At 29.6% G+C, this 12,791-nt stretch overlaps 1 protein-coding gene across 1 annotated transcript in view; it reads right to left on the bottom strand.

Annotated features, from left to right (window-relative positions):
• Positions 1-12,791, bottom strand: part of LOC111685682 (monocarboxylate transporter 12) — a 30,490-nt gene that overhangs the window by 1,402 nt on the left and 16,297 nt on the right. The window contains exon 3 of the mRNA XM_023447947.2: positions 533-2,404. Within this exon, the coding sequence (XP_023303715.2) occupies positions 533-2,399 (1,867 nt within the window). The 5' untranslated portion in view covers positions 2,400-2,404. The remainder of the gene's footprint in view (positions 1-532; positions 2,405-12,791) is intronic.

The following is a 12,791-nucleotide window of genomic DNA, read 5'->3' as shown; positions in this document are numbered from 1 at the left end:
AAATGAATTACACAAGCCAACAACGCTTTAAGCCAGAGGCCACAGTATACTTTACTAAATCCGAGATATCGTGCGCTATATATGTATGTGTCGTAATACAGCGAGAAGAGACCTTTATTGATCAAATATTTTATGACATCTAAAAGTCCTGTCTGCCTACTTAAAAATAAATGTTTAATTTCTGTCATATCTTAAACCTTATTCAAGGTAATATAACCCAACCTCAAAAAAGAAACTTTTTAAATGCTATTTGTTCTTTAAAGATTCCCAAGAACTAGTTCCAAAGATGACAATTTCTAATCAAAATCATTGATGGATAAAAGTACCTTAGATCCGTTCGTGTTACGACTTAATAGCATTTCCCTAAAACTAGTCCCGAAGGCAAAAATTCTAATCAAACATAAACGATATCACTTTAATTTTTATCACAAAATCATTTCAACTTAACCTATTTATTAGTCCTTCCCGATTTCTATAAAATTTTCATTATCTTTACACAATTATTCTACAAAATGTATTTTAACCAACTTACCGGCAATAGGACTGCCAACGGTAGCAGCTACACCCTGGAACAACATCAGGAAACCATAAGCATTTGTTAATTTCTCCAAACCAATCATTTCGACGGCGATGAGGGATCTCAAAGCCGAGAAGCAGGCAATACACAAACCGAACAAAACAGCAAAAGTCCACTGACTGGCACTGGTAATGACGACACCACTGAAAATTGTGGCAACACCACCAGCGGTAATGGCAATATTATTTAGCCACAAAGGCTTAACACTGGGGAAGGATGAGACGAAACCACACAATATCCTAGCAATAGTATTGATCAAACCAATACCGGACACAACACCCAAAGCCGAACTGGTATCCATGCCAGCCAATTCAGCTCTAGGCACCAAGAATGTGAAGGGTACAAAGAAACCCATCATTGTCAAGAAACCGGAGAAAGCCAATAACATGAAGGAGGGTGATTTCAAGAGAGTTACATCCAACATAGTGGATAAAGTACGGCGTACAGCTTCGGGACACAAGTGACAGCCCTTAGAACGAGCTTCCAATTCTTCGGTTTTGGTGGGTAGGCGAGTGACGGACATGTGATAGGCCAATGAGGATTGGGATTGGTATTGGGGTATGCGTGTAAGGGAACCGGTAAAGAAAATATCATCACGATACATAGGTCTGGTGACGCTGGTATTGACGGCATCTTGAGAGCCAACATTGCTGCGACTGCCAATATTTGGTGGACGTCTGCCGGAAACAGTGTGACGACGGCCTTGTACAATGGTGGGCTTGGCCTCAGTTTCCAACAAGTTTTCATTTTCGGTTTCTTCTTCATTTTCACCGACTGTGGTCAGTTCCTTGTTGAGATTGAAGGTCATTTGTTGAGTATCACCATTGGGTGTGGTTGGTTGAGATTTACGTAAGTTCTTTAATTCAGTACCCTTGCTTTGGCCCGATAGTCGGCGTTCCATATTGACACCTTTAAAGACCTCAGCAGCTGTTGGATAGTGATGTTTAGGTGAAGCACCCACATAAGTGTTATGGGCAGAGTTGGGCATAGAATAGGCAAAACGTCCCTCAGGTAAAGGCTTGCTAAAGGCAGTGGTGGCAAATTGTGGTTTAGGAGCAACAGCATTGCCATGACCATTTAATTTTCTCTTTTCATCTTCCTCTTCGACTACGGCCAAAGTAAGAGGTTGGATGGGTCTGAAAGCCAAGCCAAAGACGGCACAAGCAATAATAATGAAACCTTGATACATCATAGTTTGGCGCCAGCTAAATTGGCTCAACATGTAGTTGGTCAAGGGAGCGAATACGAAAGTACCCACACCTGAACCGCACATAGCCAAACCGGTGGCTAAAGCTCTCCATTTTTCAAAATAGAAACCAATAATGACCACTGCGGGAATATAAACCATACAAAAGCCAATGCCGCCCAAAATACCGTAGGTTATGAAGAGCATTTCCACGCTGGTGGCATAACTGGAAACAATAAAGCAGACAGCTGCAAAAAGAGCACCAGCAATAGTTACTGGCCGGAAACCAAAACGATTGGCCAAAGCACTTACAAATGGACCAGCCATTAAGTAGCAACCACTGAGCAATGAAGATACAAACGCCACATAACCTTTGGACACTTGAAACTCTTCGATAAGGCTAGACTGAATGAGACCGGAACAGAAGACAATACCATCAATGACTGTACAGCAAAGGAAGGAAGCTACCATAACCACCCAAGCCCAACCACTGTCGGGTGGTATGACAACGGCAGCTGTTGATTTATCGACCTCTTCGACTTCATCTGATTCATTTATAACTTTGTTAACCAAAGATTCAGAAGCAGCCGCTTCATCATTGGTCGGTTTTCGATGATTTTGATTTGTTGTGGCCATTTATTCTGGAAAAGAGGAGAAAGAAGAGAAGATATGATTAAAAAAATATTGTTTTAAAACAGTTAAAGAGAAGTTTGTTGTCTTTGAGATTTATATAAAAAAGTTTGGGAATCACTGGTTTAAGAAGGATAATGAAGAGGTGTAATGTTTTAAAGAAATCGTAGGCAGTTAAGAGATTGCTAGAATTATAGATTTTAAATATGTATTTTGGTTTCTGCCCCTTTTAGTGACATTGATGTACTTGTTGTGGCATTATTGTTTTTGTTATGTTTTGTTAGCAAAATGGGCTTAAAGTAGCAAATATGAACAATAAGAATATTAAGAAAAAAACCAAAAGAATTGAGCTTGAAAAGTCAATACTAAATTGTGACGAAAGGAAGCCCTATACATAATTGCTGTTATGATTGTTTCCAAGTTATTTTTGGATATTGATAATAGTTGTTGTTTTTTGTTGTTATTTTTTTTTATTGGCCATACATAAACATAATATGTATGGGATGTATAAACATATGTATATATGTATGTATGTTTGCCTCCACATATGTGCATATTTATGCATACATATGTTTTTTTGATTATATTAAATATTCCACTTATGAATCGTATTTATTAAGTATGTGATGGGCATATTAATTATATTGTGTAGACAGATTGTAAATTTAATTATTCATTAATAAGATATTTAAAAGAAAATACACTGAGAAATCGTGTTTAAATATATATACATATATAGAGTTCTGCAACTAGTTCTAGAATGGCTGCTTGTAGCCAGTACTTTTTCTGCTGTTATTATACATTTAATTTTATTTCAATAGAACGGGTTTGGTATCAGATCTTTAATAGAATGTCAGCAGTTCAGAACTGCTTCTTTTAAATCATTATTCAGTCATTAGACGTTAAAAGAACCTATTATATAATCAATAATTTCATCACATATTTCCTAATTCTCAATTGTTAATGAGATTTTTAATATCATATTCAGGAAGAATCTATTAATAATGAAATTTTTTATTATATGGGTCCTGAAATACTTGATTCCAACTTATATACAGTTATAGAAAATGTAGTTTCTTAGGGCCAATCTTTAGATAAAGGATTAGGGATTAAATCAAAATTAATCTTCGAAAGTTATTTTTGAATACTCATTCAGCTAATTTTGTTTGCTAGTTTAAGCGCCCAATGGTGATGGTTTAAACTTGAGCAAGAAGTGCAAAAGTATAAACAGCTGACGTCAAAAAATTTATACAATTTTTATTAAAATAAACATTAAAATGTCTGATTTATCGATTAGTATAAAATACTATATATATTTTTTGTTTTAAATTTAATTTTTCATTCATTTTCATATAACATTTGCAATTGTCTTCTTCTTTTTAAACATGCATTGTTTTGATAACAAACAGTGACGTTTTCTGTTGTTTTGTATGGCAACACTGCGAAGTTTAATCTTGTACTCAAAAACATCAAAGACCTAGTTTACACTGGTAAACTTTTGTTGAGAAACTTTTGATTTTGTGTGTGAGAGAAAGAAATGGTTGATATTTCTTTCTCTTTCTCTTACACACAAAAATCAAAAGTTTCCCAAAAAAGTGAGAACCAGGTCAAAGGGTTTTAACATCAGAATCAATTTATTCTTGCATTAACTAATCAAAAATCCGCTCTAAGGGTTTTTTTGTTCAGTACTGTTAAAAAAAGAAAAAAAACTAATTTTTAGAAAAAACTTTAGAAGTTCTTTAGAATCAAAATAATATCCAAAAGAATGTGCTCTAAAAGGTTGTTGTTAAAAAGATTTTGTTGGCATTCGTTCTTGAACTATATATATGTATTAAATTAATATATCTCAAAGTTTCAATTTGTTAAAAAAAAATCAAATTTTCAAATATTCATTTCAAGGTGTTTTAATGTCCATATGAACAATTTAACCAAATGTTCATTATAACATATTTACTGCAAAAAATATTAATGATCTTTGTATTTTTATCACAAAAAATATATATATTTGACAAAGGAATTACTTATATATGTATTTTATTTATAAATATATACAAAAAGTAAAATTTTTTATTTCCATATAAGATGATGGTGGCCTTTAGACAATAATTTCATTTGAAACCAAAAGTTTTTCACCTTTTTTTGTTTTAAAATTAAAACGAATTGTCCTTGCCTATTTTTATTACTGTACAAAATAATAAATCTTAAATATTTTTTTTAAAAAAAGAACAAAAGGAAAATTAATTTATATTATTTGATTTTAACCTATTTAAAAAATATGATTGAATTGTAAGAGACAAAATCTTAAAAAACAATTTTTTTTATCTATTTGCTTTTAAAATTAAACAAAAAATCATAAAAATAAAGAAATTATTAACAATTTAAAAAAAAAAAAACTTTTTTGTTTTTTAATGTTAAAATAGTCTTTTATTCATGATAAACTTATATGTTCAATTAAAATTTTGTTCCCCATATAAAATCTGTTTTAACACAGTCAATCTTTGAGTGTAAACATTTTTACAAATTCGGTATTAAAACCAAACACCGCCCCCATCATAAACCCATTTCCTTATACAGTATATTTCTATATATAACTGAATAATGGCAACTCTATTTTAGTTTAACACTACCATTTATTTAGTTTCAATTTGTATTGTTTCGCTAACGCCGGCGAAAATTAACGTGTAATTTAATTTTTAAGTGATAATTGTTTTCAATATAACCAAACAATGTTTGTACTATTGTTAAATATTGTTTAAATGTTTTGTTTGTTGTATAAAATTAATTAGTTAATAACAATACAAAAAAAGATAAAGTAAATTGAAAAAGAGTGTACAAATGTTTCATTGAAAAGTCAAGGTTTTGCTTTTGTTTGTATCTGAAGTTATTTAAAGTTTGGTTTTTATCCTGTGTCTCAATAACACATTTTTGTCTAATTATTTAAAGCGCCATGTTAAAAGTATACAAAAAATGGTTTTTGTTTATCTATTTTGTGAATGAAATAAAATTATGAATGAAAATGTCGTCATTATATTTTACAGCCATGTTTGTTTTGCATGTTTGTTGTAGTCGCACGTAAATCTATCAAACACACATATGTACAAACATTTATACATAATAGAAAGGTAAGTGAGTGAGTGCATTGTTTACATTTTGTTATAATTGTTTTTGTTTGTGTAAATGTGTCAATTTAATATGGAGGGAGTATCGCAGTGTTGCTAAATTAGATTAAGTTGGTATTTTAACAGTGGAAAATCAAAGTTAAAGTTTTCGTTTGTTCTAAAATAAAAGGAACACTTAATAAATAAATTTTAATTTAAACGTTTTTCCAATTCAGGGGAGTGTGTTTCTAACTTCGACTGCGAAAAAAATAACAGAATTTTAATAAAAACTAACTTTTAAAGTGATTCCTTTTCTCAAAGAGAACATTTTTAAATTAATTCTATTGACAAATCTATTAAGGTGTCAGTGTTCTAATATTTAGGATAATCTTTTGACTAGTACATGACCTAATTTGTTGCCTAAGTTATGAACTGGCCTATTGACTAATTTATGTTTTAGTTTTTGGATTAGTCTTTTGACTTGTGACTTGGAATAGTCTTTGAACAAGACAAAATACTAGTCTTGGAATAGTATGGAATAGTTTTTGGGTTAGTATTAAGTCTGGTCTATGGGCTAGTTTAAAACCTAGTCTAAAAACTAGTCTATGTACTAGCCTAGAACCTAGTCAATGCACTAGTCTGTTTGATTAGTCTGCTGTTTAGTCTATAAGCTAGTATTTTATCTTGTCCATGAATCAGTCGTCTACTGTATGACTATTTGATATACTTATCTAGGAAATAATCCTTAAATTAGTCTAGTCTAAAGGATAGTTTATAACTAGTCTATGGGCTCACTTATCCGTAGACTAATATATTGACTAGTATTCAGACTATTGAATAGTTTATTGACTAGTCTATTGATTAGGCTATTGACTAGGCTATTGACTAGACTATTGACTAGTATATTGACTTTTCTATTGACTAATCTATTAACAAGTTTATTGCCTAGTTTGTAGACTAGTGTATAGACCAGTCTATGGACTAGCCTTTAGTCATAGACTCTATTGCTTAGTCTATAGACTAATTTAAACACTAATGCTACGACTAGTGTACAGATCATAATTTTAATTGTTCTATATAAAATATTCTTCAGTTAACTGGTTGACTAGTCTATGGCTTAGTTCTTAAAGAGCGGGTTTTTGAGTTGGCAATCAAATGTCAATTAATAATCAGATTAGTTAATCTAAAATTAAATTGATTCTGATATTAATCATTAAAGGGGATTAATATCAAAATCAATTTAATCAATTTTCGAGTACAAGATTAAATTTCGCAGTGTTGGGATGCTGAATTAAAACACTGATTTCGGAACAATATGTTTATAGATATGAAGCACAAGTTTTATTTAAGTAAGAGTTCAAAAAAAGGAAGTAGAAGATACCAATAAAAGGAATGTAAAAAGTTACAATAAGAGTTGCACAAAAAGTGCATTATAAAAAGTAGAAACAATGATGCCAGATTTTCTCACTCCAACACGCAGTGTTGCCATACAAAACAACATAAAACGTCAATGTTTATTATCAAAACAATGCATGTTATATAAAAAGAAGAAGACAATTGTTAATGTAATAAGAAAATTAATGAAAACTTAAATTTAAAACAAAAAAAATATATTGTGAAGTCGCTATATTTTATACTAATCGATAAATCAATAATTTTAATGTATATTTTAGTAAAAATTGTATTAATTTCTATGCATCAGCTGTTTAGACTTTTGCATTTCCCTTAGGCGCTTAAACTAGCAAACAAAATTAAATAATTGAGTTCATTTTAATTTAATCCCTAATCCTTAACCTAAAGTTTGTCTTTACCTAGTTTCTAATATTTTATATTTTTCAATGTTAAAAAGTTAACAGCAAAATACTGCAGTATTTTCCATTCCTGTTAGTTTCAGTTTATTCAAATCAGTATTCCAAAATTAACGTAAAACTGACGTTTTCCCTTATATCCAGAAAATTCTTATTATTATGATTATTTTTTTGCCACGAACTGTATTTATTAACAAATATGTATTTGTTATTAATTTTATTAGTACCTCCTACAAGTTGTATTTATTATGCATAAATATAAAAGTAAATAATTTGGAGATTTGCAATAATAATCAACAACACAAACTTTTTGGCTTAATTAATTACATATTTCTTTTTTATTTATTATTATTAAACTAAACTGGGATTTTTTTCAATTTTAGTCATTTGATTTATTTAAATATGATCATACAAACATGTGTTGTGTTAGGTATATTGATTTGTTGTCAACAAATACAACAACAGCAACAACAATAATAATTAAAAATATAATATGAAGTACGTTACTTTCGAATTGAAAAAAAACGAGGGCATTGAACACACAAATTTTAAATTCAGTTCAACGCAACCTTTCATTTCCTTTAAGAAAAAAAAAGAAACGCGTTATCGATTAATATATAATATTTACTGCACATGCAGAAATTCAAGACAATAAGAAGAAAAAAAAAAGCAATAAATCTGCCCACTATTATATTATATAGTATGTATGTTTGTATATTGATTATTTGGTTCTGGGACTTTCTTTTAAAATTCAGTTCTGACACCAAAATACAAAAAAAAAAAAAACTGAAACTAAAATAAATAAATATAAACAAGATTATAATATGTACTTGTAGTTAAGTGAAATTTTGAAATTTGTTTTTATTATTGCTACTGCTACTAGCAATGAAAGAATTTACAACTATTCATACATGGATGGACTATACTATATACAATCAGATAAAAATAACATTGATTTAATCAATGGTTAATTTTAATCTAAATACTCTTGAGTATAGGAAGCAAAAAAAAAACAAATTTGTATTAAATATTTTTGATATCTTATCATACATAAAATATTGTTAGATTTATAAAGCAAAATAATGAGTTTATTATTCTTAATAATCAACAACTAACTGCAGTTAAAACTCTTCATATGTATATTTGAGAAATTGTCCGTCATTCTGTTAATAATTGCACGATACTTGTACTCGTGCTTTGTATAATGTTTTTAAATACTATAATCTGAGAATATAAATTATATCAATAAAACCTTCTAATTTCTAATGTTTTTATTTTCTAAATAGTAAAGTTAGTAACTAACATGTGTGTGTGTTTTTTTTCACTTCTAAATATGTTTCAAAAACTTATAAAACTTTATAATAGTAGTTTATGACTAGAACTTAGTAACAATTTAGAACGCAAGATATAGACAGCTAACGACAGATTATGGTTGTTAACAAACTTATAAAAATTGTTGAATTTTTATTTTTTATTTTCATTTGACAGCCAGCCATCTTATCAAAAGAAGTACAGAAATATATACAGATGACGATAATAACAACGATAAGAAATTAAGATTTCATATTTATTTATTTAAGTTGTTGAACTCTTTTTTTTAAGTTAAGTTAACAAAAAATTTTATAAAAAAAACAAGTCTTCAATAAGTCAAATAATAATGATACAGCTGCATGCGTATCTACAAGTATACATTTTTATATAATTTAATAGATTAAACTTATAAGAAATTTAAAATTTCACGTGACAATCTAATCAATGACGAACCAAACAAATAATCACATCTACTAAAGTGTTATTATTTTTTTATAAATTGATTTGTTATTTTTGTTTATTTTTCAAAATTTATTGCATCATAAGGTAATATTTACAAGGAAAGTACTGAGTTTAAGTGTCATAAAATGGTAATAGTCAGGTTTGGACAATACAGTAATATTGTACTTTTTGACAACGAAAAAATTTGAGTTTTTATTAATTTTTATATTCTATTTACAAATGTCTTCTTCTTTTTTAATAAAACATGCATTGTTTTGATAACAAACAGTGACATTTTCTGTTGTTTTGTATGGCAACACTGTGAAGTGTAATCTTGCACTTAAAAACGCTAAAACGGTTTAACATCAGATTAAATTTATTTTTAGATTAACTAATCTGATTATTAATTGGCATTTGAATTCCAACTCAAGGAAGTGCTCTTAAAATAGGCAATAACATGTCTATAGTCCATATATCAGTCTAACTAATCCAAAGACTAACCACTTGATAGACAAGTCAATAAGCTAGAGAATATAGTAATCAGAGTAGACTTGTTGATATAAGTACTAATGTATAGGCTAGTTAAGAGTCTTCTAGTACATACACTAGTACCTAGACCAGTCAAAAGACTAGTCCATTGACTTATAAACAAGTTCAAACCATGAACACAATAGACTTTTAAGTCATGTTTTTAACACAATGATGACACTGGATTCAAGTGCGCTTACAAGTAGGGAGTTACATAAGCACTTACTATAAACGCTTCCAAAAATGTCAAGACTAAAAAGTACTTACGTATATAGTTATTTTTAAGGCATTACTGGACAAGTATATAGGTGGGATAATTCCTGCGAAAGTTATTAGAGTAGATGATCCATTTGGATAATCCCTTAATTACTTTTTTGTACATATTATTGCAGTAAATGAGCCGTTTAGTTGTCCTATGTAATGCAGACATGTATCATGTTTATTTTTTTAATAACAATATGGTCCATACATAACTTTTGTATTATGTCATGTACTCTCATAACATTAGCAAGGTAATTGTTTAGAAATTACTCTAATATACATAATAATATACTTAATAGAACATCACAATGTCAAATATAGTATTATATATCCATATATTTGCTTTAGCTTTGAACCTGTTATAGTTCTTTGATGAGTATTCCTTACACGCATGTGCGGAGTAGTTGCAATTTTTGCAGGACTATAGGTAGTAAACATTAAAAAGTAAACTCTTGAGTAAATCGTTACCGTTAATCATAAAAATATGATTAATCATCCGGGACTATAAATTGGTGGTTACAATTTACTGCCTGGCCTAATCCTTGCATAAATTGAAAAGAGGTCAAACCAGAGCACCACATAATCTGGTACTACGGGTGGCCAGTTGAGGTTCCTTCGGGATCCACGTAGAGGCTGTGGTTAAAGCCCAAATCGCGGGAAGAGGGTTACTTGGTTAAAAGACTGATAGACGGTGAATATGATTTTCATCTATCTTTCCTAGATGCTGGAGCAGTACGAATTACAGAGCATGACTGTGAATTAATAAAATGTTGGATTTAAGCTAATAATGAAATGAGGCGGAGTTTTCTGATAACTACTTGCATTCTATAGAGAGTATGGATAACTGATGGATTTGACTGATGGAGTTGGCGGAGTGATGTTTTAGAATGTTTGATTTAATAAGAAGGGAAGGATGGACGTAATGCAAGGTCGTCACTGCCCTCTCTTCGATTTACATGGTTGAGTGTATGCTCAACTTATCACAGTGGGTCTTTGTTTTGCCAATTAATATGATCCGTGTTTCGGACTACCAATTACGTCCCCTCTAGGTGCTGGTGTGGAAACAACAGATTCACAGTAGTGTGGTTGGGCGACATTATGTCGGGGTTGATAGAGCTTACTCATGACACCTGTCTTTCCCCAACGTGATTACTATGGCAAGAGATTAGTTAGCTCGAGTACTTCAGCAAAGTGCTTGTACATGGACCGGCCCAATACATGTACAAAAATTGCGACCTGCGTGTAAGATACACAAAAGGACAGTGGTGAGTTGTTTACTTTTTACTCACCCAGTGGTTGAAAAAGTACCACCGTTAGATAAAGCACTTCGACTTCATACTAACTTTAGTTATTGATAAGTTGTAATAATGGAACTTAAATCTATAACAATAAAACCTTTTAAGTTGTAAATAAAAAATATTCAAAAAGTTATTTATACTTAAAAAAAAACTCAATTTATAAATAATTTAACAAAAACACTACGCATTGAGTTGAGGTTAAGGACAAACCCCATCAATCACATGTTTTCATTTCAAGCTTTCTAAAAAAAACACTATATCTTTGGACTTCTATAATTATACCTAAATATTATAGTTTTTTTATATAATTCAAGTTTTAATTATTTTTTTTTTGCTAATTATATAAAAAAGCCTTGCACGATTTTTTAAAATACTTATAAACTTGTACATAATACAAAAAAATCTACGTATTTCATGGATTGTTGAATAATTTCAAATAACACGAGTAAACCACTTAATGCATTATGAATATCACATGCCTTTGGGCAAAAACAAAAAAAAAAAAAAAAAACAACAACATCAACAAAAAAAGAAACCAGTTAAAAAGGCGGTTAAATTTTTTTTAAAAGCAGAAAATATTAAAGCCAAATAATTAATAATGTTTAAATTGTTTTCAAAAATTTAAATACGAATTCATATTTAATTAAATCTTAAATTCTTCTTAACAAATTTCAAAAAAAAAAATTACTAAAAGGAATAAGTTTATTTACCTATTTCTTTAACTTCTAAACTAAAAGGGAAAGTATTTTAAAAAAAATGTTAAATCTTGTTAAAAATAGCTGATGAAATAATAAAATAAATTCCATCAATAATTTCTTTTTTGGAGTATTAGTAATCATTGGAAATTTCAAATTAAAATTTTATTTATCTATGTTTATGTTTTTTTTTTCTAAACAAAATTGTATGACTAGTCATATTTATTTTTTGTTAATTTAACAGTTTATTGATAATATCTTTAACAAATAATATCAAAAAGAATGAATATTTTTAAAAAAGTAAACCATAACTTGTTTATTTAGTACACTTTTATTATCTCCTGGGAAATGTTAATACAATATTTAACTGCAACAACAACAGTTATTGTTTAAACAATAACAACAACTAGATATGTATGTAAATATAGCTTAAAGGTCGATGTCTTTAAGTATTATCGGATTCTACATAGTTGTGGTGAGTGTAAATAGGCGTTTTGGTAAATATCAAAGTTCAATTATGGAACAAGTATCTAAGTAATATTTCACTTTGGCGAATTTCGAATTGACCGATCTTTACAGAATTTGAGAATGTGATACATTGCATAGAAAAAGGCAGTTTTATTAAACTTTATCTTAAAGTGTAGTCTAGTCGGTAGTCTATTCTAGTCTACAGTCTAGACTATAATGTAGTCTGTAATCTACTTTGTAGCCTAGTCTAAAGTCTAGTTTATAGTGTAGTCTATAGTGTAGTCTATTGTCTAGTCTATAGTGTAATCTATAGTGTAGTCTATAGTCTAGTCTATAGTCTAATCTATAGTCTAGTCTTTAGTCTAGTCTATAGTCTAGTCTTTAGTGTAGTCTATAGTCTAGTCTGTAGTGTAGTCTATAGTCTAGTCTATAGTCTAGTCTATAGTCTAGTCTATAGTCTAGTCTATAGTCTAGTCTATAGTCTAGTCTA

Source organism: Lucilia cuprina, chromosome 6 (genome assembly GCF_022045245.1).
Source record: "Lucilia cuprina isolate Lc7/37 chromosome 6, ASM2204524v1, whole genome shotgun sequence".
NCBI classification, from domain to species: domain Eukaryota; kingdom Metazoa; phylum Arthropoda; class Insecta; order Diptera; family Calliphoridae; genus Lucilia; species Lucilia cuprina.
This window is presented reverse-complemented; position numbering and strand designations above follow the sequence as displayed.